Source organism: Aspergillus eucalypticola (genome assembly GCF_003184535.1).
Source record: "Aspergillus eucalypticola CBS 122712 chromosome Unknown BO83scaffold_17, whole genome shotgun sequence".
In the NCBI taxonomy this organism is placed as follows: domain Eukaryota; kingdom Fungi; phylum Ascomycota; class Eurotiomycetes; order Eurotiales; family Aspergillaceae; genus Aspergillus; species Aspergillus eucalypticola.
Window position 1 is genome coordinate 776,525 of NW_020290291.1, and position 27,187 is coordinate 803,711.

At 52.8% G+C, this 27,187-nt stretch overlaps 12 protein-coding genes across 12 annotated transcripts; 4 read left to right on the forward strand and 8 right to left on the reverse strand.

Annotated features, from left to right (window-relative positions):
• Window positions 1-1,018: 1,018 nt before the first annotated feature.
• BO83DRAFT_315962 (AGC family serine/threonine-protein kinase) lies at window positions 1,019-2,767 on the forward strand (the record flags this gene model as incomplete). Its single annotated transcript, XM_025527646.1, has 1 exon — window positions 1,019-2,767. One exon carries the CDS (start codon window positions 1,019-1,021, stop codon window positions 2,765-2,767), a length of 1,749 nt encoding a protein of 582 aa, XP_025386838.1.
• Window positions 2,768-3,583: 816 nt separating this feature from the next.
• BO83DRAFT_363982 (uncharacterized protein) lies at window positions 3,584-7,081 on the forward strand (the record flags this gene model as incomplete). The annotated part of the gene is made up of 4 exons (XM_025529598.1): window positions 3,584-4,170; window positions 4,225-4,537; window positions 4,585-6,230; window positions 6,280-7,081. Exons 1-4 carry the CDS (start codon window positions 3,941-3,943, stop codon window positions 7,079-7,081), a joined length of 2,991 nt encoding a protein of 996 aa, XP_025386839.1. The 5' UTR covers window positions 3,584-3,940.
• Window positions 7,082-8,028: 947 nt separating this feature from the next.
• Window positions 8,029-10,702, reverse strand: BO83DRAFT_379746 (fungal specific transcription factor domain-containing protein). Its single transcript, XM_025531579.1, has one exon. It carries the CDS (start codon window positions 10,325-10,327, stop codon window positions 8,165-8,167), a length of 2,163 nt encoding a protein of 720 aa, XP_025386840.1. The 5' UTR covers window positions 10,328-10,702; the 3' UTR covers window positions 8,029-8,164.
• On the forward strand, window positions 10,455-11,092 carry BO83DRAFT_66128 (uncharacterized protein). Its single transcript, XM_025537515.1, has one exon. It carries the CDS (start codon window positions 10,583-10,585, stop codon window positions 11,054-11,056), a length of 474 nt encoding a protein of 157 aa, XP_025386841.1. The 5' UTR covers window positions 10,455-10,582; the 3' UTR covers window positions 11,057-11,092.
• Window positions 10,785-13,290, reverse strand: BO83DRAFT_341044 (putative cyclin). The gene has a single exon (XM_025528611.1). The coding sequence runs from the start codon at window positions 12,788-12,790 to the stop codon at window positions 11,129-11,131; it is 1,662 nt and encodes a 553-aa protein (XP_025386842.1). The 5' UTR covers window positions 12,791-13,290; the 3' UTR covers window positions 10,785-11,128.
• A 211-nt stretch (window positions 13,291-13,501) lies between these two features.
• On the reverse strand, window positions 13,502-15,336 carry BO83DRAFT_66133 (ELL-associated factor). Its single transcript, XM_025537517.1, has one exon. The coding sequence runs from the start codon at window positions 15,041-15,043 to the stop codon at window positions 13,715-13,717; it is 1,329 nt and encodes a 442-aa protein (XP_025386843.1). The 5' UTR covers window positions 15,044-15,336; the 3' UTR covers window positions 13,502-13,714.
• On the reverse strand, window positions 15,337-17,423 carry BO83DRAFT_66132 (Dor1-like family protein). Its single transcript, XM_025537516.1, has one exon. It carries the CDS (start codon window positions 17,133-17,135, stop codon window positions 15,630-15,632), a length of 1,506 nt encoding a protein of 501 aa, XP_025386844.1. The 5' UTR covers window positions 17,136-17,423; the 3' UTR covers window positions 15,337-15,629.
• Window positions 17,424-17,709: 286 nt separating this feature from the next.
• On the forward strand, window positions 17,710-20,141 carry BO83DRAFT_341054 (acid phosphatase DET1). Its single transcript, XM_025528612.1, has 2 exons — window positions 17,710-17,969; window positions 18,040-20,141. Exons 1-2 carry the CDS (start codon window positions 17,955-17,957, stop codon window positions 19,885-19,887), a joined length of 1,863 nt encoding a protein of 620 aa, XP_025386845.1. The 5' UTR covers window positions 17,710-17,954; the 3' UTR covers window positions 19,888-20,141.
• Window positions 20,142-20,518: 377 nt separating this feature from the next.
• On the reverse strand, window positions 20,519-21,128 carry BO83DRAFT_66186 (uncharacterized protein). The gene has a single exon (XM_025537519.1). It carries the CDS (start codon window positions 20,975-20,977, stop codon window positions 20,555-20,557), a length of 423 nt encoding a protein of 140 aa, XP_025386846.1. The 5' UTR covers window positions 20,978-21,128; the 3' UTR covers window positions 20,519-20,554.
• On the reverse strand, window positions 21,116-21,721 carry BO83DRAFT_66160 (uncharacterized protein). Its single transcript, XM_025537518.1, has one exon. It carries the CDS (start codon window positions 21,596-21,598, stop codon window positions 21,254-21,256), a length of 345 nt encoding a protein of 114 aa, XP_025386847.1. The 5' UTR covers window positions 21,599-21,721; the 3' UTR covers window positions 21,116-21,253.
• A 123-nt stretch (window positions 21,722-21,844) lies between these two features.
• BO83DRAFT_315756 (putative cyclin-like protein (Clg1)) lies at window positions 21,845-23,263 on the reverse strand (the record flags this gene model as incomplete). The annotated part of the gene is made up of 1 exon (XM_025527637.1): window positions 21,845-23,263. The coding sequence occupies one exon, from the start codon at window positions 23,261-23,263 to the stop codon at window positions 21,845-21,847; it is 1,419 nt and encodes a 472-aa protein (XP_025386848.1).
• Window positions 23,264-25,077: 1,814 nt separating this feature from the next.
• BO83DRAFT_379752 (uncharacterized protein) lies at window positions 25,078-25,327 on the reverse strand. Its single transcript, XM_025531580.1, has one exon. The coding sequence runs from the start codon at window positions 25,286-25,288 to the stop codon at window positions 25,121-25,123; it is 168 nt and encodes a 55-aa protein (XP_025386849.1). The 5' UTR covers window positions 25,289-25,327; the 3' UTR covers window positions 25,078-25,120.
• Between the last annotated feature and the right edge of the window lie 1,860 nt (window positions 25,328-27,187).

Consider the following 27,187-nt stretch of genomic DNA (forward strand, 5'->3'; position numbering starts at 1 on the left):
ACTCGAGTACATCATCGTACACAGTATTAGTGGCCATGGTTCCTCAGGCAGCTTCCCCGGATTCCCCGATTGGGCAATCAGGTGCCATCCTCCAATGACCGCAACACGTGAAAGTCATCCTGCCCCATTGGGTCTAGCGTCGCTTAGCACCGGCACACGCTGATTGGTCTGCGGGCCGGGAAAAATACACTCAGCGCCGAGGCCGGGCAGCTTTCTTTTCCCGTTTGCCAAAGCAAATCCAAGTCAGCTCTCACTTTCTTCTTCTCCCTCTCTTCTTATATAAGGGATCTTCACCCGGTTTTTTAACCCTCGCTGTGCCTCTTGTGCCTGCTTCCTGGAGACTAATTCCATCCCCTGCTATCTCAATCATCCTCATATTAGCCGTTCCTCTATGTGCTTGTCTGCGCTGCCCTCGATTTCGTCGTCCGCTTTTATCCGCTTTCCCCGCTCTCGTTTGCTGACCCTCGACTTGAATTCGTCCTCCTCGGTGTCTCTCGATATTTCCTCTTCGACTGGCTTCTCGGCCGTGTCGTCCGCTCACTCCGTCTCTGACGACAAGGTGTTCTGGCTTAGGGTCCATGGTCCGTCCTGAACAAGGGCGGACGGTAAATAGGTGCTAAATCCGAGAGATCTTGCAGGCTGCCGCGTAACTTCCCTGCTGGGTCGCTTAGCCCTCTCGGATTGTGTGCTACCAAGTGTACGCTGCTCCGATCGACCCTTGACTCCCCCTTGCATATGGAAATTTAGGGTTTTCCGAGCATACCCCGCGCTTGTGCGTGCGTGCGTGTGTGTGGGGGCGTGGAAAGAAAAACAATAAAAGCTGACCTCTCTGTTTGTGTCATTAGATTACTTTGACTAGACCTCAACTAGAGGAGTGTCTCGATTTGTCGATGCCTGGGTGCATTTGATCGCCCTTGGCTTACGCATCGTGCTGTTGCCGTTCTGGTCGGACGGCTGCTAGATCGTGCTTGGTCAATTCCGGGAATAGAGAGATATTCGAAAAGAAGTCCACGACATAATGGATCCCTCGGCGAATACTACTGGTCACGATGACATCTCGGTCAGCGATGTGTTCAGTCCGCAAGCCGACATGTCGCATTCACACAAGGAGATCAATATGAGCGACGCCCCGGAAACCGGCTTTCGTATGAGCGCCCGTAGCCCCCAGCGCAAGCAAGGACCCATGATCAAGGGGCCTGGTGCTCATGGTGGCAATCCTTTCCCGGCTCCAGAGCTCAACGCACACCCTCTCGCCGCGAAGGCTGACCGCCGCAAAAAGAAGAAAAAGCACGCGGTTCATGAAGTCGCCCCGGCCCTTTCGACCGTGCGCGGGTTTACTCCTCGCGGCTCCGCCGATGAAGACTCGGACCGATCGGCTGCCAGCTCTCGTGCACCGAGCTCGCACCCGCGCACTCGTGCCGGGACTAATGGGGGCAGTCCGTTGGTCCAGCCCGCTGCTGGCTGTGGGGTGAGCGCTTTGAAACTCCAGCTTGAATCTATGAGCCTGTCCGGCAATGGAGCCCAAACCGGCCCCGCTGGAACCCCGAGTAATGCCAGTGTGTGCTCAGATAGTGATCAGACGGAGGTCCTGACTAGCTACGAGGTGCCTCTGGAGCACGACTATGTCAGCGCCGATGCGGCCGCCGAGGAAGACTCGCGAAGTACATCAAGCGTGCGGGATATGCGTACCCAGCTGTGCCGAAAGATGACCACCGATGACTTTGAGCCCCTCCTTTGCCTGGGGAAGGGGTCATTCGGTACTGTATTGCTGGTGCGCCATGTGCTAACGGGCAAGCTGTACGCGCAGAAGCAGTTTCGCAAGGCGTCGATTACCGTTCACAAGAAGCTTGTCGAACAAACCAAGACCGAGCGCACCATTCTGGAGAGTGTCAACCGCCACCCCTTTGTGGTAAAATTATTCTACGCGTTCCAGGACCACGAGAAACTGTATCTGATCTTGGAGTACGCGGAGGGCGGCGAGCTGTTTACGCATTTAGCTATGGAGCGTATGTTTGACGAGGATGCGGCTGCATTCTACATGGCGGAAATGGTGCTGGCCCTCGAACATCTCCACCAAAACGTCGGGGTCATCTACCGCGATCTCAAGCCGGAAAATTGCCTGCTGGACAGTGAGGGCCATCTCCTTCTGACAGATTTTGGGCTCAGTAAGATTGCCATCAACGATGACGACCGTTGCAACTCCTCGCTGGGTACGATCGAGTACATGGCGCCGGAGGTCGTGCAGGGCAAGTCGTACGGCAAAGCCTGTGACTGGTGGTCACTAGGCGCACTGGGCTACGACCTGCTCACCGGATCCCCTCCATTCAAGGCCAACAACAACGCCAAGCTGCAGGAGAAGATTGTCAAACAGAAGCTGGCTCTGCCTTATTTTCTGGGTCCCGATGCCAAGGACCTGTTGACTCGGCTGCTGCGCAAGGAACCGTCGAAGCGATTGGGATATCACATGCCCAAGGACTTGCAGACAATCAAGAACCACCGCTTCTTCCGAAAGATCGACTGGAAGGCGCTGGAGCGTAGGGAGGTGGCGCCTCCGATCAATCCGGTGGTGACAGACCCAGCCCTGGCGGAGAACTTTTCGATGGATTTCACGCAGCTTCCGCTGAGTCCAATCGTGCACGCGTTCGACGACCACTATGCAGCCCGGGCGTCCGGTCCACCAGCCAGTCACCCCGGTGAAGGCGAGCTGTTCGGTGGATTTAGCTTCGTGGCGTCGAGCAGCTTGCTGGATAATGGTATGATGGTATGAACGGGGTGTAACTGGTTGGCGGAGAGCATACAAATAGAACCTGACTGGTGATTAAGCATTGTGCATATTTTCCGAGGCGATTGTGCGATGTTTAAGATGAGCGTTTTCCAGCAATTCTAATATGAAATTCGGCTTTTAGTGCTTGTGCTCCTGAAATTGCGCAGCTGTAGTCCTGAGGGTTGAGAAGTGACGGTTGGGCATCACGCCAGTAGACAGAGCAGACATACAGCGCAAACAGACCCCATTTAGTATGTCACTGTAGCACACACAAGAACTTTCTCATCGTCCCTACCCATTGCACCCATCCTGGTATCAAGCTCTCAGGTTTCTCTTCACCTAGGTCTGGTATGTCATGTTCACCAAGGGCATTCAGGGGACGTAAGCACATATCCAGACACTAATTGCTATTCTTCAGACTGAAAGACACGTGCAACAGGGACAATACTATGGACCTTTTAAGAGTGGAGAATTGGGGTAGATAGCAGTTTCAACCATCATACTGCCCAGCGACCTGTCTATACTCGTCAGCTAGTCCAGTCTCCTGCAGTTCCAGACTCGCCTTAAATTCGGGTCATGTACAGTTTCGGCTCCACAGCTGAATCAGTGTCAATCCATGGGCGTCACTATGAACCAACCCTCTGTCGATCACTCGCTCGCCAAATCCACCATCCCTGTTCTGCTGTCGAGCAGAGAATTTGCAGTAAATGACATGGAGGTAACAGGACGCGAATGGCATCAGCATCAGCATCAGCATCAGCATCAGAATAAGTCCTGCATAACCTCCTTTTCTAGCTCATCTTCGGCAATCGCTCAGGCAAACACCTTCCGGACCCCCCGGACTCTCCATGGAACGACCAACGGCCCTGGTTCAGATCAACCGACCTATTTAACTCTAATTGCGATAATGGTCACTCCTTTTGCGGCGCCACATATTTGCCCGCAGAGCCTTCAAAATGCCAACCAGTTCCCCTCTTTTGATCGACGCCGGGCCTGTCAACCTCTTCTTTCGTGCATTCATTCCGTCTCCGTCGTTCGTTTCTTATTTGCATCCCTTGCTTCTTTGCTTACCCTTTCTCGACTCTCTCTTTTTCCCTTTTTTTATCTCCTTTCCTTTCTTCCACCAGCCCTCATGCCCACGTGGGCCATTTAAAGCCAAAACAGCCCGAGGCTATCATGGCCGACGAACGAACCACGCAGGATTCCCCCCCGACATGGTCGGATTCGGACAGTGCTCCTCCCGTCATTGCCGAGAAGAAACGCCGGTTACCCCCGTTTCTGGACCATTTCAATGGTCGCGATCTCAAGATCTTCTTTCGATGCTGGGTCGCCGTCTGGGTGGCTTGTTTGTTGATCTTCATCCATCCCTCGCTGGAAAGCATCGGCACTGCAACCTTTTTCGCAGCGTATGCATCTGTCCCCAATGCACGGGTCGCATTGATATGCTAAACATCATATAGTCTCGTATTATTGTTTTTACCTCCATCCGGAATTGTATTCGTCTATCTTTTGGGTGCGCTGTCCTTGTTCATCGGTATCTGCCTAGCTTGGGCATGGGGCGTCATCACCATGAAGGCTGCTCAGGCAGCGAGACCAGCGGCCGAGACGCAGGCTAAAGTGGCTGCCCTGCAGCAGACGGCTGTGTCACAGGCCCAGAACTCGACCTACTCCGCTACTGAAATAGCGCAGCGATTGGTTTACGAGGGGTACATGCTGGATGCGCGCGTCACTGCCGTGACCTTTTGCCTCATCTGCACTTTTGTTTATTTCATGGTAGGTAACTCTCCGATTAAGGGCCATGGGCTATACTGAATATACAGGCGCGTCTTCGGGCCAGCAATCCCAAAGCAACTTTGACGGCTATATTTGGCATTATCATCTCGGATCTATTCCTGAACTACACTCCGCTTCTACCCTCTTTCTCAGGAACCCTGCCCCTAACTCTCGTCAAGCCTGCCGCAATTGGGGTCGGGCTCGGCCTAGCATGCTCAATCCTCTTCTTTCCTCAATCGACATCGCATGTGGTTTTGGATAGTATGGAGGATATCGTCCGACTCCTCCAAGTTCCACTAGCAATGACAGCAAATACACTCTGCAAGAAGGAAGACCAACCGAATCCTGACGATCTGCGCATGACACAGGCTGGGATCATCCAGAAGTATAAAAGCATGGAACCATCCTTAGCATTTCTGCCTCTGGACTTTTCTGTAGGCTGTTGGGGGGCTGAAGATGTCGCCTCATTCCAGGGCCCTTTGCGAGACGTACTTGTTGCAGTTTTATCCCTTCTTGACTTTCACATTGGCCGGATCGTGGGAGAGGCTCGCACGCAGGATGTGCTGCGTAAGTATGTTGATAAGACTCCGGACGAGGATGAGAAACATACGCGCGAGGTTGGCGCGCATCAGCTCACACAGCTTGCACAACTGCTGGATGGATTCCGCAGCCCGGACAGCCACCCGCTGCGCAAGGAGGTCGTCCAAGAGCTAGCCAAGACAAGCGCGACCGCCATAGATGCTTGTGCGGAGGGGCTGAGCGTCGTGCAAGAGTGCATTCACCTGGTGAATTGTCGGCGCTGGTTCAAAAGGCCATCCCAGGCTGAGCGCGAGCAGCTACAACAACGCTGTGAGAAGGCACTTGAGGCATTGAGCAAGGCCCGTTCGGTCTTTATCAATGAAATGAGCGACATCCTGATCGGACAACACGAAAAACAGCCGCTTGGCGAAGCCCATCACTTCCGGCCACTCATGTTCGTTTTAGTCTTCGAGGAGCACATTTCCAACACCGTGCAGAAGACCGAGGCACTACTCGCGCGGGTATCTACGGTCTTCCAAGAATCAGCTAGGATCCGCGTTTACCTGCCAACCCGGTTCAGATACGCCGCATCATGGGCCTCCTCGAATGAGGTCAAGGCACCGGGGTCCGAGGGTACCGAAGACGATCCGGATCGCGTCAGCGCCGACGACGTTACCAAAGCAGCACAAGAGAAGCTGCGTGTTACCCGCGGATTCCGCACGAAGCCACGCCCTCCTCTCAGTCGAGCCATCCTGGGAACCTACCACTGGTTTACCTGCGATGAAGGCCTGTATGCCATACGTATGGTTGTCGTCACGATTGCCCTGGGCATTCCGGGCGTGATCCCTCACAGTGCGGGTTTCTACTACCGTGAGAAGGGACTTTGGGCGCTGATCATGGGGCAGACGGGTCTGCTCGTGTACATGGCGGATTTTACCTTCTCCTTGATCGCAAGAATCATTGGAACCGTCATCGGCGGAGTTTTGGGGCTGCTGGCTTGGTATATTGGCTCCGCAAATGGCCCGGGCAATCCGTATGGGCTGTCTGCTATCACCGCCGCAATCCTAGTCATCCTTGTCTGGATTAGGCTATATCTGCCGCCGGCCCTGATGCAGGGAGGTATCATCGGTGGAGCCACATTCCTGCTAGTCATCGCGTATAGCTACGACGACACGTAAGTTTTTCCCTCAACCCTATCAAACCACCCACTAAAAACTTTCCAGCCACATCCCCCAGTACGGCAACCCAGGAGTAGGCTACAACGTCTTCTGGCGACGTCTACTCCTCGTCCTCGTCGGCGTCGCCGCATCCGCCATCCTGCAAACCCTCCCCCGGCCACCATCGGCCTCCCGACACGTCTGTAAAACCCTCTCCCGCGCCATGCGCACCCTATCCACGCACTACGCCCTCCTCCTCACCGTCTGGGCCCAAAACTCCACCGAAGGTAGGAGGCTCGCCGAACCTCTCTCCCTGCAACTCGCCGAAACCCTCGTCGCACTCGATGGGCCCATCAAACTCCTCAGCTTCGAATTCTCCAGCTCGCGCTTCGACAGCGCCTCCCTCGCCAAAGTGAACTCCCTCTGCCGCAGCCTCAACCGCCAGCTCAGCCGCCTCCTACTCCTCTCTTCATCCCTGCCTCAGGAATTCCAAGAGCAACTAGCTCGGCAGACGGGACTCCTGGACCACCGCCTCATCGGCCAGGTCATGGCGGTGATGGGTCTCTGCGAACAGGCCCTGAAAACGGGCGACGCGTTACCGGAGATCCTTCCGACGCCGTTGTTCAAGCAGGCAGTGGATAGTTGGTCGAGGGGACGTCGTGGGCAAGAAGAGCAGGTTATTTCGGGGGAGATGATGCGCGATGAAGGGTATAGACGGTTCTGTGTGGCGGCGAGTGCATACTTTGGGTTTTTGATCACCGTAGATGAGATGGTGTTGGTCGTGAAGGGGGTGTTGGGAGAGGCGCATTTGGTGGGGGGTTTGGGAAGTAGGGAAGGGGGGTGGTTGTTGGGAGATGCGGAGGTGTGAATAATCAACCATCCCCTTTGATTAGAATGGGAGTTATACCCAGAGAAGAGGAGTATATCAGTTTGCAGTGTTACTATATATGCATATAATAATAGTATAGAGTGGCATGATTCGTGAAGAGCCATCCATCACCCTTCACTAAACCATAAGAACCACAATAACTATCTCAAATACTGTCTCTACCATCATACTCCCAGTACCATTTACAGGTAAAAAATAAATCGACCATCCAATGCAACCCAGTAAAAATAATATCCAACGAGACCAGACTAGACTAGACTAGACTGACAAGACTGCTGCTAGCACTAATAGTATGTATCTATAACCTAGATAAACAACTAGAAGTAAATAAAGTTAACTTCATCAACAGCTACTACTAGCTGCTAGAAAACAACTGAAACTCCAACCTGATGGTATGGGAAAATAATAAAAGAAGATATTAAATAAATTTGAACCATTTCAAGTCCGGCAGGCAGGCAAGGGTATATAATATAATATAAAGCTAAAGATTTCCCTACTCAACTTGAGTTTAAACTTTATAAACCTTACATAACCTTTCTTGAAACTGTAATTGGGAATTCATTGAAAAATGTTTAGTAGTATTTCTAGGATGGGTGGAAAAAGCTGCTTGGTTTGTGTAAATTTTGAGAAAAGAAGTGATATGGTCACTTACTACGTAGATTAATCAACTAACCAACTAACTATGACCCGCAATTTCTATTGTTTTTATTTGAAGATGGCGAGAGACTTAATCAATAAGAATACTTTGTCTTTACTTAACCCAGATTTCACTTTGCTCTACTACGAAATATTACTCACGTGAAACTGAAAACAGTTGTGGATGTCTTAGTGAAGGGGGAGTTGAAGATTTGGTGATGTTGGGAAGGTAGGGAGGGTAGTTCAGATATAGCAGGGACAAGAAACAAGAAAAAATAATCTATCCTAATAAAGATGGTAATTATAATATATCCACAGGGAACCAACCAATCCATGTGTGGATTATTATTCCGTCCTACCCCACTTCATTTCATCCCATCCGTAACGCCAGGTGACATGATTCCCAAGCCAGATAATTGTCTAATGCTATGTTCCTTCATACGTCGAGGGTTCAATTGGGATGCTGTACCCCGGCACATACGGTCGTTCAGTAGTAGCCGTGTATAGAGGCATTATGGGTGTGGGTGCCGGCTCTGCCGCCACCGCCGCGGTCACTGTGGGCAGGGAGGAGGATGATAGTTGTTGCACCGTCGGCCTAATAGGCATGGGAAGGCCATCCCAGCCAGTTGGTACGCTTTGCAGCTCTGCTTTGTACTTGGATAACCGATGGAATCGGTCTTGTACATTTCGCCACCGCCAGTCCGTCAGTAGTGTGTCATCTGTGAAGAGTGTACCTAGCTTTGTCGCTTGCTCGAGTAGTCGGGTGAGGCCCTGCAAGATTTCCGGTTCCCAGCATTGGAGTTGTTTGGGTGATATCAGGAAGAGCGCGTCGATAGCGCTGCCGCAGGCGGCCAGACCGGCCATGTAGGAGTGGACGCACGACTGAATGCTCGATCGAGGGAGCGCCTGAGTGGTGGAGACGTGGACGAGAACGGGAAAGCTGCGGGTATAAAAGGCGAGGCAGTCGGCGAGGTTCTGGACGAGATCGGCTGTGACGGGAATGGTTTCCATGCGGGGGAACAGCAGGTGGATGAGCAAAGTGCGGTACGCGGTGAGGATCCGTGTCTGGGCGACCTGGTCTTCCATGTTGGCTTCAATAATCTGCACGTTGCGCGCCAGGACAGCGCGGGCTTCGTTACACAAATTGCCAATGTCAACCTTGTAGAGCTGGATGTTGCGCAATTGCTCGTGTAGCTGACTTTGCCAGGAGTGGTGAGGATGAGCTATGGGTGACGTAGGCCCGCTAGCCTGACGCGGGTAGATTGAGTTGAGGTGAACAGCCGCGGAGGTGATGTGGCTGATGGTCCAGATTTCCTGGATCCAGGCCCACTGGTGAGGGAGCGTGGACAAGTTGTCGGCCGCCTTGTCAAGTCGTAACACCAAAGACGCGTCCTTGTTCATGGGCGGGTGCTCATACATCATCGCGAGCGCTGGCAGACTGTCATCTACAATCCCCAAGTGTGTAAAATACCAGACCATCAACGCGAGAGTCATCCACCCCAGAATGTGCATCATCTCCAACTCGATCTGAACCAGGTCGACGCCGTTGATCTGTCGGGCATCGCGTGAGGACCGGGCCAAGGTGTCCATTGTGAGGCGGGTTACGGTACGGTTCGCGTAGATGCTGTAGGACATTGCTCGGATAATGTTTCCCTGACATGTCTCGTGCCAGGCCAGCAAGCTCAGCGCCTGCGCGGTCGACAAGTCGGCCGCCGCCGTCGAAATATACTGTAGGCGAGAAGTCGCCCATTGCAGGAGTTTCTCGGATTCCACCTGAGCGTCTGTATCCTCCAACTCCTGCAGACCGCCCCCTAGCACGACGGCGAGGAGTAGAGGGTCGTAAGAGTTGCTGCGGACGTCACGCAGCAGCAGCGTCTTGGAAAGGGCCATGGACAACGGATGTGCACCAAACCACACATCTAGGATCTGGGTGATGCGGTATCCGTTGTATGCGGTCAGCGGCGCCGGTTCGAGCGTAGGGGACGGTTCGTGGGGAGTGCTGGACGCCAGGTTGGCTCGGAAGAATTGGCTCTGATTAGCGAAGCAGGCAAGGCAGTCGAGTCCGCTGAAACGGGACACTGTAGCGTCGATAATATCCTGGGTCAGTATCATGATGAGCCCACGACAGCCCAGCTTAGCCGGCTGCTGGCGAGGAGAACCGGTCTGGCTCCATGGCATCCCATCAATCCTTTGACCTTGTAGCTTCTCCTGAATTTCGGCCGTCACCTCGGAAAGAGCATCAGCAACGCTCTTGAGACGCGGCGAGTAGAGCTGACCGGCCGCGGCGGATGACGGACTCGAAGGCGATGTCCACGGAGCCTGTTTCATGGTGGGCTCGGGCCCCGGCTGGCCAGCTACCAGGCAACCGGTAGTGCGCGCCCCAGTGACCCGGGGACGACCTTTCGGGCCGCCCTGATCATAGACACATTCAATCTGGCGATCCTTGCAGGCGCTACAGACGCTGGCGCCTGAGCAGCGGAGCTTGCGACTGCGGCAAAAGCGACAGCTGCGTCGCCGGTCCGTCGTCGCAGGAGTCGGGTGCATCTTGGCTTCGACGGGGGAGCGATGTGGCCATAACGGGGTGCCCATTGGGTGGTTCAGCTGACACTGACGGACGGGCCGCTCGAAAGTTTCTCGTTCGCCCGAAGAAAGAAGATGATGGCAAGAGGGTTTTGTTGGCTGGGCGGCTAAGCCGACATTCTCTCCATGGACTTTGATTCCCAAGACGCAGGGCGGGTCGTGATGTCAAGCATTCCCAACAGCACATGAGAGAGTCCAGTGGGCGCTGCTGGGCTTCAGCCAGCCACGACGGACAGAGAATCCGGTCGGTATGTCTCCTGCCAAATGCCAAATGCCCACCTGCAGTGTTGCTTGACTCGTTTTGGGTTGTCGGAGCCATCCCATTGGGACCTTGACGATCAGTCCGGCTGCAAGGGGGTTGTTGCGCAACCATGGTTGCTTCCCTGTCATAGGCCAGCCCGGGTGATGTTCGGTCCTGCAGCCCTCCGGAGATGGAAATTGTGTTCAAGGGCTTCTGTCCACGATGATCGCTCTAAATTCAACGGTAGAAGATATAGATTAACTACAGATCTGGCGGTTTCCCTGGGGCTCAATCTTCCCCCTTGTCCTTCCCCATCTTTGCCAAGAGTTTATTTCATCTTCGTCCCCTTGTCTCTCTGTGTCTCTGTACGTGTCTCTCTCACTCTGTGTGGGGGGTGGTGTTCCGTGCCCTTGCAGATTCGCTCAGCCTTCCAATCCCTATCGGAGGAGAATGAGGAATGTGTCGGGTGTATTTTCCGACGCCCCCGACCGAAATAAATATGTATGTAGGTGTCAGGCCCCATCTTTCATGAATGGGCTCGTTCGTCTCCTCATTCAAAGGTGAAACCATCATAGCTCACCCTCCTCGCTGCCACCTCCCTCGTCCTCCGGTTCCGGGGCCTGAGGCGGCTCGGGTTGCGACGGCGGACATGGTTCCTCTTCCGGAGGTGGCGGCGGCGGCGGGAGTTGCTGAGGTGGTGGATGTGGATGCGCATCCTCCTGCGACAGTGGCTGGCCTCCTGTGGACATGGACGGTCGTCGTCGTCGCCCCGAGTCGGCCTCGGCATCCCAATCGCCCCGATGCCGTTCCTGAGGCCGTCGCTCCGCCCTGCCGGGCCCACCGCCCTGGGTGGGCATGTTCTGTTGCACGATCTCGTCAATCCGTTGCTGAATCGGATCGACAGGTAGCCCCGGAGGTCCACCCCCGGGGCGGCTGCCGCTGTCCCGTCGAGGGTGAGGCCGGGGAGGCGGTGGTAAGGGATGCGGGTGTCTGGTCGCAGGGTATGGGTGCGAATGATGTGCTGAAGGGGGGTGCCCGTTCGCAGAAGGGCGGTCGTGGGAGAAGGCCGGCCCGCCGCTGGGGAGGGGCGCCTTGGGAATACGAGTTGACGGGACTCGGTCAGCCGATGCTCCTACCGAGTCCCTCCGGGGTCGTTTTGGGGATGGGGCCCCGTTCTGCGTCGCTGGCCCTGCCTCTGACGGGGGTATCGAGTCGGCCAAAGGGCGTGGGGGCTTCGTTTCATCATCGGGTTCCCGCGAGCGCTTCCGACCGTTGACAGCGTCTGCCTCATGCCCGGAATCGATCGGACGTGTCGTGTTGTCCGCCGGGCCATCCACGCGCGGGATCCTGGTCTTCTCAGTACCCTCGTCTGTGCTGATGGGGTTGGTCAAGTAGTACAGGCCGTTTCGATGCGCGGCGTTGTTCTCATACAGCTTTGCCATGCGCATACACGCGCGACGCACCTGGGTCAAGTCCACCTCAAGCTGTTCCCACCACGGCCGGCCCAGCACATCGTCTTCAAAACCAATGTCACAGTGCTGGGCCGCCGCGTATAGTGCGGCGGCCGCAATGATGCGGGCGGTAAACTGCAGGCACAGCACCGTGTATCCGGAATCATTGACGAAGGCCCATGCGACGTTACGGAGCGGCTTGTTGTCTTGCATGCGGAAGAAGCAGATGAAGTCATAGAGGATGCGATACGGTTGCTCGAGCTGCAGATCGAAACACAGCGCTTCCAATAGAACATCTTCGTGCACCAGAATAGTATCGCGCCAGCGCCAAAATTCCTTAGATTGTTCATCCACCACCATGTTCGGCTGCTTCTGTCCCACCCGGCAGCATGCTACCACCAACTCTTTCATCCGCCGTACGTTCTCCTCCACCTTTGTAGCTAGAAACAGAGCCGCCGCGGCTGTCGTGTAAGGATGTATGCCCGGTCGTTGAGGTAAGTCGACCATACTGTGTCGCATATAGAATCGGTGCAAATAAACGGCGGCCGTTGCGAGCGTAAGTTGCGGTAGCTTCAGCATAATTCCTACCTGGTTAATAAAGTTGACACCTTTGCTGCGGCTCATATGCTCGGCCTCCAGAGCCATGCCATCTAGCTGCGATGGCGTCCGTGTAAGCTCCTCATCGGTAAATATCCAATGCGCCTGGGTTGCAAGGAGGACGGAGTTCGACGGGGCAGGAACCGGCGGGAGTTCAGAAGGATGGGCTGCGGAAGACGCCATCGGGGACAGGTGGAAGCGGAAGCGATGAACTTGGAGGTTTGAGTCTTGGGTGGCGAGCTGTGTGAGACTCTACTATCCCCAGCAAACTTGGAAGAAAGCAAAGCTGCCAGTGAGAACAGAGGAAGGCCTAGGAGCTCGCGTCGACCCGGGGCCGAAGTGAAAGAGACAACAGAGGGATCCACTCAGACGAACTGATCGCGCACAAAGGGCCAGCTGGGACCAGCGCAGTGAAACGGCCTCCTGCTAGTCTGTAGTTTGTCCTACTTTATTTCCGATCACCCAGAGTCCTGAGATTACCGAGGCGTGTTGATCATCGCGGGAGAGGCCACTGCATCGCATGCATCGGAAGCCGGTGATTCGGGAAGCCAATCGCACCCACAGGATGTCCGGACCAGGTGTGGAGGATTGGGAAGTCACAGTTGTCAGAGAAGCCGGTAGAGACGGGCAGAAGATCCGAAAACAGAGGGAGAGGAGAGCGATGGGAGGCAGCTAGTTCTGAGTGCAACAGAGAGAGAGCAAGAGGAAGAGAGATAGACTCCTTTCTCACTTGGGACTTGCCTTTTCCTTTTGCTGTGGCACTTTTTGGCGACTGACCGCCCAGCCAATGACCGCCGGCTTTTCGGATCATCCCGTTGTTCCGGGCCCCATGGATCGTCGCTTCGCTTTTCGGAGACATTCACATCTATATCTTTGGCGTATTATCAATATTATTATCATGGCTAAGATTAGTGCTATTGTCTTTGTTATTACTGATATCATATGATACGATGAAGACCCCTGGTATTCTGATCCTTTCCCGTGGTCAAAAACTCCAAATGGCGCCTTGCTTTGCTGGTATATACGCAAACACGGGGGAGCCATGTCCCCAAAGAGAAATACGAGAGATATTAGCAAACATGCTACACGGTAGACCCTTCCATCCCCTTATTCCTCCTCACTGACTTCGCTCTCATCTTCACTGGCCATATGATACTGCTGCGACACTGCTTGTGTTGGAACTGGTTGACTCCGGTCGTCTTCCTGTACATCCTCCTCAAACGCCGCCTCCATCTCCGCCGCAAGGGGATCATCATCAACCTCCAACTCCTCCTCATCCAACCCGGGCTCCAGGTTTAGGCCGCTCGAGGCCACCGGCGCTCCTCCGTGGCCAGCCGGAGAGGGGAGCCGTAGGTCCTCAATGTCCTCATCCTCCTCCTGCTCCTCGTCCTCATCCCGATTCCCTTCTTCATCCGCCGGGGTGTTGTTCGAAGAGAAGTATGCGGGATTGACCCGGTAGGGACGAGGAGGCGGCGGAGAGCCCATATCAATGATGAGATCGCCGTCGATGATGATATTCGAGCCCGGTGATGGAACTGCCTTTTGAGAAGAGACAGCACCAAGGCCCGTGTCGGACGGCGAGGAATTGAATGTCTCCACTAAAGGCTCCTCCTCGACCTCTGCCTTCCGCTCCTCCCTTGGCTGGACAGGACGGGGCGGAGACCTGGGCCGGGGCCGAGCAGCCGCCGGTTTAGGAGGCTTGACCCCGTCTGGCTTCTTCTTCTTCGCATTTACAGGCTTCGTCCGGCTCTCCGGGGGTGGTTGAGGGCTAGGGATGGATCTGGTAGCGGACATTAACGGAGTATCGAGCTTGCTGGTGTAGGAGGGGGGTTCTGGTGTCTTGTCCGAGCCCGACTTGTCATCGTCCGCATTCTCCTTGGGGAGGAAGTGCCGGTAGTCATAGGGATTGCTGTCGTCAGCAGGGCCATCATCATTACCGCTGGCATTGTCCATGCCCCGATCATCACCCGACCCATGGTCCTCTTCCTGCAAAGTGCGTAGCTGCTCATATTGCTCTAGCACCTGCTTTTGGGATTTGGCCGGAGCAGAACGGAGATTGAAGTTCAGCTGCGTTGAAACCGGCTCCAAGACAAACACTTTCCGCGCCACGTCAAAGACTAGCACCAAATTATGTTCCCCAGCATCCGAAACAGCTTGTGTTGGGTCAACACTGCCTTGGTATGAATAGGTCAGGACATTATCGGCGTTGGGCGCTTTATCGGTGATTGTGAGGTTGTAGCGATCGCGGGACTGTCGAGCTCGGGTGATGCGTTGCCGTGCGGTCGCTGACTTGGTCTTGTAGTTATATTGGATATTGACAAGCTGCGACTGTGGCGAGCTGGATTTACCATTGAGTCGATCACCCAGCACGATGGGATACTCAGCCTGTTTGGTCGGGTCGATCAACCCGCCGGTAGACAAAGCGGGGGCCGCCATCCAGACGAGGTGGAGGATCAGGGTTAGAGAGAGGATATAATGCAGAGGAACGGCCGCTATTCTTCAGATAGCTTTGGTGCACGCTTTCAGAGAGAAATCTTCATTGCTGAGAAGAATGCGGTGTCTAAAACGCCAGCAGGCCCTGTAGGCAAGGGAGAACGTCACACAGCAGCAGCGGCGGCGGCGGCGGCAATCGAAGGGGCCAATGTGACCGGCAAGCCAGCACCGATCATGAAGCAACGGCTGTGTCGAAGCACTAAGAAACCAGGGCAGTATATATATAAGGGAAAGTTCTGTGGAAAAATCCCCAGGAAAAGATACAGAGAAAAATGGGGAAAAGTAGACCAAGGATGTTGCCGAAAGCAGGTCTTGAGGGAGAAGGAGAGGTGAGGAGGGAGGATGAGATGAGATGACGGCCGGACCAGCAACCCGGGCGGAGGCCTTGCTCCATTCGGTTAGTGCCGCCCGGGGAGGCCCGAACTTCCCCTTTCGAAGGGGACGAGCCAAAGCAAATGCCGTCTCCAAGAATAGCACTTTGCACAGCCTGTGGAAGAAGTGGTGAAAGATTCTTTAGGGCATCTACCACTCAAATATCTCCTTGCATGGGCAAGGCTTGTCGCGACGGATGTCCTTTCGCCGAGGACCCGGGAGTTGCACCTCCTGTCAGCTGCTCTAATCGTCCTGCCAAGGCTCTGTGTTTCCGAGTCACTTGCTCCCATTCATAGGCCAAGTCATCGTCATCGGCATCGTCGTCCTCTTGCTCCTCATCCGCTGCCTCGCTGAGCTCGGTCAGAATCATGCCAAAATCACCCCCCAGTCGACCCAAGCTGGCAGCACAGTACAAGACCTGGGTCAGGAGACTCTCTCGGGAGCTTTTATCCCGGACGTTGGGGAGATAGGTGCGCAAGGTGTCCGTCAACAGTTGTATTAGGTGCATTGGGAAGGTAGCAAGTGCCGGTGGAAGACACTGGAGTGGATCCTCTGGGTGAGAGGGTTGCGATGCCGCAGCTTTGATCCGCGCATCGATGCCCCGTAAGCCGGTCACGGCGAGCTCTGACTCCGATTGATCTGGAGTGAAGATGTTCTTGTAGAGAGAGACGATTGCAAAGCTCTGCTCGCGAAAGATCTCGATATACCGTTTCAGATACTTCTCCGTCTGGTGTCCTTCGGACCAAGTCCCCGTCGCCCCACTCTTCTTGTCTGTGTTTGGAGCCCTGCGCTGTGTCTCCTGATCGGCCAGCTCCCGTAGAGGATCCAGAGCTTCTAGCATCGTGATCAAATTCGCCAGCCTGCAGATCAGAAAAATAGCCCCCAATGCGCCCTCCGCCGCAGCCGGTGATCCTTCGTGGTGGAGGTTATCAAGTTCCGGTGCCACCCTACGCAGCCAACCCACCGTCCTCATAGCAGCTGCTAGTCGCAAGTTCTGTGCCCGAAGACCTGCGATCAGATTCGACGTCATGTCCTTCATAGCATCCTCGGCCTGGGAGACTACATCTTTGATGAGCGGCGAATCGGGATAGAGTGTCTGTAACCGCTTGATATGCGCGTACAGATCCAATGCCGTAGAATACGTCGTGGAGACCGAGCTACCTGCCGTTGCCGAATTAGCGGCCGCGGAAGAGACAGCTGTTGCGAGCAGCGTGGGGAGCTCGAGGATATCGGACAGCCGGTCGACGTTCCGCGCCAGCTGCATAACCTTCTTCCGTTGCTCCAGAGCGACATTCTCCGCTGCTCGGCTGTATTTGGACGAGAATCGGACTGCCTCTTCATCGAGTTTCGGAACCGCATCTCGCAGTTGCTGTGCGTTCCGGGCCAACTGGGGGATGGACGCGCGGAGATTGGACAGGCCATCTGCGGAGGTGACAAAGGCCTTGTGGGAGCGATTTGACAGAGCTTGCAGCGACAGAAGGGTAGAATGAGAGGACTGAGTTAGGGATTGAGGTTCCGTGGACTGTAATGCTTGGAGGGAGAGCGTAGGGAGACGATTCAGGTATTGTGCGGTGGTTGTATCACGATCCGGATCGGAGAGGGCGGTGGCAGCCTTCGTCGAGGCCAGATGAGGGGCTAGGAGATCATATAGATAATCAGCCATCGTGAGAGTCGGCTTCTTCGTCGCTGAGAGCCGGGATGGTCGGCAATGGAGGGTAAAGGGGAGCGCGGAAGCGGGCGATGATGAGCAGGAGGGCGAAACAAGGCCAGATTTAGCTGTGCCGCAACTACTACTGCTCCGTACGGTGGCCTCGGCGACAACTGGCGAAGGGCCATCCCTCTCTTTTTCCTGGGAAAGCTAGGTGCTAGATATTGTATGAGGGTGGCGTATGAAGAGGTACATCATTGTTGTTAGTACTACTTCAATCCATTCTATCAGATACAGCTTATCATGGTCCCTAAGGAACGGGGATTCCTAAACTACTACAATGTGAGGAGAGAGAGATGCTATGGAAGGATGTACCCTATTGATTACGGGCCGGTAATCAAGGTGGTAATACGTGATACCAAACTGTAACAAACCCGACCAGCGCCGACTGACATCATGCGCTGTGCTAACCTGATCGGGTGATTTCTAGATGCCTGGGGCCAATAGCAGTGCTGGATTTGGCAATTCTCCCCTACTCCGCAATCATCTCTCCTCTTTTCTCTCCTCCTTTCGAGTCCCAGGTCACTGACTCGCCTCATCCCTCTTTCATTTCTTCTTCTTCTCGCGGTCGCTTCCTCTTTCCCGTTACTCTATCTTGCTGGCTTGTGTGTTTTGTGCTTCAGTGACCTGATCGCTAGCCTACCTACATACATCAGGTCGTTATCGCGGTGGGCCTGTCTTACTGATCTAGCATCGTAGCGCTTGCTTTTTCCCCTCAACCCCACTTCCACCCAACTACTTCTGCATGCAACAGTAGATGTCTAGTAAGTAATCATGGGCAAGCCGCGGGTCAGTTATTCCTCCCCCCGAAACTATCACTGTTTTCAGTACAATGTCTCACTATGTCTGACTCTGGCAGATGATCATCTTGATCCGCCATGCCCAATCGGAAGGAAACAAGAACCGAGAAATCCATCAGACTATCCCCGACCATCGAGTGAAACTCACCCCCGAAGGACACCGTCAGGCGCAGGAAGCTGGCTCCCGCCTGCGTACCCTTCTACGACCGGATGATACCATTCATTTCTTCACCTCCCCATACCGTCGCACCCGAGAGACAACGGAGGGTATCCTGCAGTCCCTGTCCTCAGATTCTCCGGCCCCGTCCCCTTTCCCAAGACATACCATCAAGGTCTACGAGGAACCCCGGCTGCGGGAGCAGGACTTCGGGAACTTCCAACCATGTTCAGCCGAAATGGAGCGTATGTGGCTGGAAAGGGCAGACTATGGTCACTTCTTCTACCGAATTCCCAACGGTGAATCTGCTGCCGACGCCTACGACCGCGTCAGTGGGTTCAACGAGTCGCTGTGGCGTCTGTTCGGAGAGGACGACTTCGCCAGTGTCTGCGTGCTCGTCACGCATGGATTGATGACGCGGGTTTTCCTCATGAAATGGTACCATTGGAGTGTGGAATACTTCGAAGATCTCCGCAACATCAATCACTGCGAATTCGTCATTCTGAAACTCAACCCAGACAACGGGAAATACGTCCTCCAGAATCAGCTACGTACCTGGTCCGACCTGCGGAAGGAGAAAGAGGAAGAGCGACAGCGTGAGCGGGCAGCCAAAGGACTGGATCCAGTGCAGCCAGCACCACCAGAGACGTCAGTCCCTATCCGTCGCAAATGGGGTGGTTGTCCTGATGGATGCAATCACGGCGTCCGAAGACGAAGCTCTCTACGTACGCCCCGTGCACACAACGCAGACCATCCAAAGCATCAACATGACCCTCAGTCGAAGGAGACAACAACACACAGCGCTACTCACAACCACAGATCTCACGGGAACCAAAACGGCCACCCAAGACCAGTCCCGGCTGGTACGGGGACAGCCACTCCGGTTGACCAGCAGATGCTCAGAGCCCCGGAGCCAGCTTTGGGAGATCGTTCTATCGATGCAAGGCCTCTTGAAAGGACCTTTCCTTCCCCAGCTCCGCAATACGAGTTCGAAGGTGTACAGCTTGAAACCACGTCCACCTCTCAGGCAACTTTCCCGACACCCGTTGCATCCACCACCACTATCAGTCACCTGAGCCAACCAACCTCAAATCCCAGCCCAATACCCCGCCGCCCTGGCCTCGCCCATCTCCATCGTGACAGCGAAGACCACCTCCTCCATCCCCCGAACTGCAACTACGCTTACATCCATCTCGTTGGCCGCGACGGCGGCGGTTCCATGAGCGGCGCAAACAGCCTCGCCCCGTCGGAGGATGAACGCGAAGAGAAGCTTCGCCCCAGCATGCACGCTTATACCCATAATCACAAACAGACTCACTCCCGCCCTAAACCGACCCCCTCTGCCCACCAAGTTAGACCATCTCAAGACCTAGATAACGACGGCGACGACGAAAGCAGTTCCAAGCAGGCTGCGCGACCCCGACGTACCCGATCCCACAGCCACCATGTCCGAAACCCTCCGGGCCTGGCACGCCAAACCCTGAGCAAGCAAGTCGCCAACGCCCTCAACCAGGATCGAGCAGGCCAAGACGGATTAGATGATGAACCTCTCCCCACAGATTCTCCAACTTCGAAACCCGAGAACCAGCAAGTGGACGAACACAACCGTGAAGACAGCCTTTACGATGATCACGATCATGAACACTATCACCATCACGGCGACGATGAAGAGGACGATTACAACGAAGAAGACGCCTCGTTCGAAGCTGAAAGAAAACACGACCAGAGCATAAGGGGCAGTGTATACTAGCACAGACCTACGCCAAACTTTTTCTCTCTATACCCATATACAAGCAAACATACAAGACAGTCAACCTACCTACCCTACAACCTCATGCCGCCGCCGTACATACATAACCTTCTAAACCCCTTTCACCTTCATGTAGTTAAAACCTAGATTTCCTCCTTCACGATGTATGTACAACCCACGTCAGACACGCCACATCTTCCCCCTTCCCCCCAACAATCTATCGACTTACCATGTATTTCAATGAATGAATGAACACGCACATCGACAGATACATACCATAGGGCAACCAATCAATCAAATAATAATTCCAATTATCCCAATACTACATACATACATACTAACTGGTCTTATTATGTTCCCTGCTCGTGCTAGCTTACTTAACTTTATTCTCGCATTAGATTCACGATAATAGAGTTCTACTCATTGAAACAAATTAGTACTTGCATTTCGGTTGTGGTATCTTTCTCCTTTTTTTTACTTTCAAGGTGACTACTACTTTCTACAGGGATTAAAGGATAGATGTCAATACATTTTTGTCATTATTTCGTTATGGGTATCATTGTGGTTTTTTATTTTGTGCTTTGCTGTGAAATAGAAGTTCATTAACAAGATCTCTGTTTCGTTTCTTTGCCAAGGTTTGGAATGTTAGTGAGAGCAACTGGTTAGTTCAGGGATCAATGGAAAATACACCTTGCTTCACATGGGGGCAACATGAAGAAAAGAAATGTGAGACAGGTTTTACATATACATAGTAGTTACTTGGGAGGGAATAATGGAGAGCAGTATATATCAAATGGGATCCCTGTGCTTTTTTTTGTAAGGGAAGCTCGAAATGTCTTTGTCCCATATTTCTTGTGAATGATAATAGAAAAGTAGTGAAAGAATCTAACTTACATTCAGGGAATGAGCAGTGAGAAAGAATAAAAAGGAAACCACACAAGAGGGTGTTATAATCACCGGGAGGGGAATAAGACAAGACAAAGAGTAAATGTAAAACAAGGGGCATAAGGGGAGTATCACTTTTCAAATGCCTCACCAATGGTTTGAGGGTCGGGCGGAATAAACAAACATGCAAAATAAAAGAGGTCATCGAAGGTAGAACAAACAAATTCAGGTAATGTTACAACCGAGAGCGCACCTCCACAAACACGAAGCCCGCAGTAATGTACTCTGGTCGCATCACAAAAAGTAAAAAAAGGATCTGTCGACCGGAACAGATGAGTATGAGAAAGAAGAGAAAAAGAAACAGATTAAAGGCAACCGAACAACAAAAGACAAGGTATTAACGCCACGGGACTCAAATGGAGCGTGCGTGAGAAGAAAGCCAAATGTACCAACTTGACAAGCGTCAAGGAACAAACACAATCTATGAGTAACAGTCGCCAGATGAAATGCCCAAATCCAGAGAAAATGAGGAAAGATCGAACAGGTCAAAGAGGGAGGATGGAGAAGGCAACGGCGAAGCACAGGCGAAAACGCAGAGAGAAACAATCGTAATTGTCGTGACATCTGACTCCAGAGCTTCAGTGCAAGGAATCTCTTGGAAGAACTTTTCGACACGATGAGAGGAGTGTTTCGTAAGAAACAAATCGTATCGAGATAGGAAAGCGGAAGGCAAAGAGAAGAAGAAAGGAAGATAAGTGTCACATCGTGCAGAAATGCGCAACCGGTCGGACACTTTTTTTGGGAGTTTTTGCTTTTCGGAAAGCATGAAAGACAAAGGAGGAAAAAGGCGACCGATGGGACTTTTCAGCGAAACACAGACGTAACCGAAACTGACCAAAGAAAACGGGTAGTCATGCAGAAACACGAAGGAAACACGGTATCATCAGTAACGGAAAGAGACAAACAAGGACAACCTGGACAGGTCTAGAATGAAGTGAAGAACAGGATCGAAGGAAACACGTTTCTCCAGTGGACTCTGTCAGAGAGATGATTAGATGGCCGCAGCCCCTGACTAACCAGCCACGATCGGTTGCATCGAGCCAAACGGGTTCGCACACATGTAGTGCTCCATATGCTTGGCACAATACAGGCAACCACAGGATGACCCGTGGCCCGTCCACACGCTCTGCGCGAAAGGTAGCGCATAAGCGGGGGTGTGGTGGTAGGACGGAGGCTGGGAGCGAGGGGCCGGTGGAATGTACTGCTGGGGCGGAGGAACCCAGGTACGCGAGTATGGCGGGGGAGGCTGTGTGTACCACGGCCCAGCTGCGTAGTAGTCCGGAGTGTTCGGTCCCGTGTGAGGTGCAGAGGGCGGCGAATACTCCGACGCGGCAGGGTTCAGCCACGAGGTTTCATAGCTAGTACTGCGCTGGTACTGGGGTGGGATCGGCCCCTCGGGCGAGAGCAAAGGCTTCGACACGCGGTGGCTGCGGGAGACATTCGTGTCGATGGGAGCCAAGGCATGGCGGGACTCTTGCGCCCGAGCAACGGTCTTGGTACGCCAGGTTTCCCAGTGAGACAACCATGACGCAAAGCCATCTTGTTGATCGTAGATCCGGTCGTGAATCTTCCACTCGAAGGCAAACAGCCAGTCGAGCTCCATCGAGTTCAGCTCGCTCACAGGGATGTTGCTAACTTCAGCCCAGGACTTGTTCTGGAAGGTGTTGTCGTCCAAGAACTTGCTTCCCAGAAGGAGGGCCACGGTAAGCATGCGGTAGACCTGGCCACTGCCGGTGTGGAACACCTTGGTGGAAGAAAGCATGCGCATCCTGCTGGCTAGGTAGTAGAGTCCCAGAAGGATGGTGGAGCTCGGGAGACGAGTGGATGACAAAATCTGGTAGACGTATTTCCGGAACTGAGGGGGGACCGACGATCCTGGGTAGACGCTTCGCGCTAAGTCAATATCTGCTAGGTTGATCTTGGTGATGTACAAAGCATACATTCCCTGGGCCATCTCAGCCACAAAGTCGGACATCTGGTCCATCTCATAATCCAAGTGGGCGGCGACACCTCCAGTGGCCTTTTCCTCCTTGCGCTGGGGTTCGGGCTGCGCCATCATCTCTTGGCGTCGGTATTGGGGCGGGATGGCACTCTCCATCGGGGGCAACTGAACGTTGTTGCGGATGGGAGGCAAGACGTTGGCGGTACCCAGAGGACCGAACATGGGCTGGTTGAGCGCTGAGTGAGCGGCGACCATATCCCGGCCATTGCGGACGCCCAGAGCGGACTGCGAGTTCATGGGCTTGGAGTAGCAGGTCGACTGGGAGTACTGCTCAATGAAATCACAGCCGTTCTGGGGGTAGCGAGGCGGGAATGCGGCCGAGGGACCGAGGAGGTAGAAGGGTTGATCGTGTTCCATCCTGCCACCGCTCAAGATATGGGGAGGAGTAGGAGGAAGGCCCTGGAGGCCGGGAGCGAAGAAAGACGGCATAATGAAAATAAAAGAAAAAGCAAAAGAACCAGTTCAGGACGGGAAGGTAGACGGTCTGAGGCTGTAACAACGGACAATATCCCGAGTCAGTAAATGGGGTTTCAATGGGACGAAGGGCAATCTCAAAGAGCAAATTGAGTGAAACACCAAGTAAAACACAAGATACGAACCGTCTACACGTTCGCCACGCCCTGATCCTGGGGGGGTAGAGCAAGTGCTCAACGAGCCGCGGCTCTAGATAATTTCGTAGTGAATGCTTCTTAGTTGAATAACATGGAGGAACAATTCCACGGCACGAATGTCGAAAGGAGCGGACGGAGCGGTCGCGACTAAGATGTCTCTTCGGGAAGTTCTTCCTTGCCGGGGAGGAGCGGTCCTGTAGCGGCACGAGTCTGGTGATCCCTTTCTGTTTTTTTACTTCCGGTGTTGTAAGGCGGGCAATTGATCGAACACGAGGCTGTCGAGGACGGAGGCGAAAAGGGACGGAGTTTGACGGTAATCACCGGAGACGCGTGGGGACGCTCAACAATGAATAGCAAGCAGCAAAGGATGATGTAGTGGAGGGAGGCAACAGGCGAGAGACGTTGAGATTCTTTCTTTTTTTCTCCTTTCTTCTTTTTTTATGATTTTGTGTAGGTGAAGGATGAGAAAAAAAAAATTGGAGCAAAACAAGTTCTCGCGTTTGGTGGGAATTAGCCCCGATCCACAGCGACAACGACACTTAGTGAAAAGCTCGTTGGGGTATAAGGGAGTAGAAGATGGAGAGTGCAAAGGGAGGGGGAGAGGGGATTGAGGGAGGTAAAGTTGCAAGAGCAAAAAGCGAAGATGGTGAGAGAAAGTGTAGAGAGGAGGGGGAAGAGGATTGGAGAAGTAGGTTAGAGAAGGGGAAGAGGGAGAGGGGGGAGTGAGTGGGAGGATGGGGAAGAGAAGAGAGACGGAGAACGAGAGGTGGAAAGGCAAGGCGAGAGAGAGCCACAAGCCAAAGCAGGAGACCCGACGAGAAAAAACGAAGGGGAGAGCGGCTGCTTAGTGGTCCGAGGTGTCAGAGAGAGTCTAGTCTAGTGAGAATTGAGGAGGTGACGATCCCCGGCTCACTTCTTTTCTTCGCTGCTCTTCTGACTAACGAGTAACACCAATACACCCTCTGGTTCTGTCACTCTTGTCTCTGTTGTGTCGTGTCTGGCTAGGTTGGGTCTGTCTAGTATTCGAGTCGTGATCCTTCACAACATCCACTGGGTTTCCTGCCATTGATTATGTAGCCTTCTCTGCCTGTTCACCATATCATGCCCTGTTCTACCTATCCGAGCAATGGATGGGATATTCCCTTTCTATTCCTTTTCCCTTTTCTATTCTCATTGTTATACTGTAATTTTAAACAATAAAAAAAAAAAAACGATAACTACATTGTAAAGTAACCTATGCCCCCTACCCATCCTTTTTTTTTTTTTTTGTTGTTTTAATTATCATTAATAACTTTTTTTATCTCCTGTCCATGATCCTCCCGGCAAGTCCTCCGTTAGGGGAACGAGACCATCGGAATGGACCCATGGCCAGGTCAGTGTAAGGGAAATGTATCAGGTTTAACAGCAATTAAATTTCCCTCGAGAATATTTTTAATCTTTGTTCCCCCCAAAGTGAATAAAATCGTAGCCAAAATTTACATCATTAATATTAAACATTATTATTAAGATCAGTGGCATCTGCCTATGAGGGAATGAGGCAAATAAGAATTTCTCTTCCTTTATTATGACGCAGACCAGGTACCGATTTAAATCGCAACCACCACGATCGAAAGGGAAAGGGAGGAAGTTACCAGAACGATCGTAGTGATGAATGGGGACAGGGTACACACCACTGTCAGACCAAACAGAATCCCAGCCGCAACACCCGAGTGAAGCAGTCCCAAGTAACTACTAGGCTAGTAACATCCTTAGTAGTTGAGTTACCTACGGCTTTCCACGGAGTACACCTCATGGGGTTGGAGGGTTGTTTAGAGTTTTCAGAGTTTTCCCTACTATTTTCCATTAGAGCCCAGCTAGAGGAGAGGGGGAATACCCAGTGATGATGATGGAACGGCCGTCCTTGGGAGAGGGTGGAGGAGTTGACTAAGGCATGTTTAGGATGAAAGAGGGAACCTGAAATTAAAAAAAATAAAAATAAAAATAAAATAATAAAAAAAATAATAAATTAAATTGAAAAGAGGAAGGGAAAGGTTGAAGGAAGAAAGGGCAGAGGAGGGGAGAAAATAGAAGTTGAAAAAGGAAATAATAAAAAATAAAATTAAAAAGACAAAAAAGGAAAAAAAGAAGAGGTCAGAGGGAAGGGAAAAGAAAAAAATAAAAAGAGGGGACCAACCAGCCGACCAGTAAGACTTGACCGACTGACCAAACCGCCTCCACCGTAACGCTGCCGAACGGCCAGGTTACTTCAATCTCAGACCCAGCTTTTCTCACCAACTTTTCTCTCGCCCATGAAAAGACCCGCGGCCAGAACGGAAAGAGAAGCCCGGGTCCATGGTTGAGGGATGCTTACTCACCCTCAACAACAAGCAATCTTAATTTAGCATCTTGCACACGGATAGCGATATGAATTCATCGTCTATTCTCTTGAGTGTACTGTACTGGATTGTTGGTTGACTGAGGTATCAATTTCAAAAGTTCCATATGTATTCCATTTCAATCAGTCAGTCCATCCGTCAGTCATCAGGTGCAATACGAGCAAAAGGTCATGTTACTGGATGAATAGTAAATTAAGTGTCAGATGGCATGGGCGGGAAATGCTTCAAATCCAGCACCGGACAGGACGGCCGGGAGTCAAAGTAAGTCAAGTAGGCACTCTGACTGCAACTCCATCCAATAATCGACTGCACGACCTGCGTCGTCGGCAGAGACAGACAGACAGAGAGGCAGAGGCAGAGGCAGAGGCAGAGAGAGGCAGGCCAGCCAGCCGGACGGGACCAGACCAAAGACCCCTGGGGCGGGAGGACTCCGGCCGGTCAGACTGTTTAGGACTGGTAACTTACGTAGTGTGTCTTGTCTATCTACCGGCAGTTTTTACTCCCCTTTAACTAAGGGGGTCAGCGAGCAGTTCGTGGTGACCGTTAGATTATTAACGGCTAAGAAGGGGGGAGAAGGAAAGGAAAGGAAAGGAAAAATCCTCGAATCCACTTCGGTTACTACTGTACTGAATAGTCTTGTCTTGCATTTTTGTCTTGTCTTGACTTGACTTGACTTTGACTTAAGGAAAGATTATTAATTGCTTTTCCGAGTAAAAACGGAGTAAGTAGTAATCTATTCTAGATCCTGCTCGGTAGATTTGATAGTTTACAAAGGGTATCTAGTATTAAGTAAGATACCAAGGATACCATTCATTAAAGTGATGCAGGCGCAAAAAGTGACGAATTGACCCAATCAATCCCCGGCAGGCAATCGTCATTCCCTTCATTGGCTGCAGCCCGTGGGCAAATAGGGAGTGGAACAGGAGGGAGGCAGTGCGAAAGCTGCCTATCGTTCACCAGACAAGAGGAATGAATGGGAATGGGGGGGGTGGAGGCAAATGCAACTGCAAGAAGCCCAAGGCGTCACACAGAAAGGTTGAAAGGTGACATAAAGTGACTGACTGATCTGATGATGATCAAATTTAGTTGTAAGTTGAGGAGAAAAATAAGAGCAAGTACACTACTTAGTAGGATTGAAAGTGACAGGCGGTGTCTTACTCCGTAATGGTAGTGCTCTGAACACTTTCAGTTGTGGGTGGACAGCGCTAGGGAGGACCTCGAACTGCTTCGAAATGGGTGGGACGTGCGCCCCGTGCTAATTTAGAAAGAAAAAGAAAATTCAAGAGGAAAATAAAAAAAAAAAAGGGTAAGGGGAGAAAAACGTGTCTTGAGTGGTACATGGGACTAGTCGGTCTGTGGCTTGGCTT

Excerpts from the sequence above, each read along its gene's own strand:
- BO83DRAFT_379746 (XM_025531579.1), bottom strand. The coding sequence starts at position 10,327 with ATGGGCACCCCGTTATGGCCACATCGCTCCCCCGTCGAAGCCAAGATG.
- BO83DRAFT_66128 (XM_025537515.1), top strand. The coding sequence starts at position 10,583 with ATGCCAAATGCCCACCTGCAGTGTTGCTTGACTCGTTTTGGGTTGTCG.
- BO83DRAFT_341044 (XM_025528611.1), bottom strand. The coding sequence starts at position 12,790 with ATGGCGTCTTCCGCAGCCCATCCTTCTGAACTCCCGCCGGTTCCTGCC.
- BO83DRAFT_66133 (XM_025537517.1), bottom strand. The coding sequence starts at position 15,043 with ATGGCGGCCCCCGCTTTGTCTACCGGCGGGTTGATCGACCCGACCAAA.
- BO83DRAFT_66132 (XM_025537516.1), bottom strand. The coding sequence starts at position 17,135 with ATGGCTGATTATCTATATGATCTCCTAGCCCCTCATCTGGCCTCGACG.
- BO83DRAFT_66186 (XM_025537519.1), bottom strand. The coding sequence starts at position 20,977 with ATGACCTCTTTTATTTTGCATGTTTGTTTATTCCGCCCGACCCTCAAA.
- BO83DRAFT_66160 (XM_025537518.1), bottom strand. The coding sequence starts at position 21,598 with ATGCTTTCCGAAAAGCAAAAACTCCCAAAAAAAGTGTCCGACCGGTTG.
- BO83DRAFT_379752 (XM_025531580.1), bottom strand. The coding sequence starts at position 25,288 with ATGGAAAATAGTAGGGAAAACTCTGAAAACTCTAAACAACCCTCCAAC.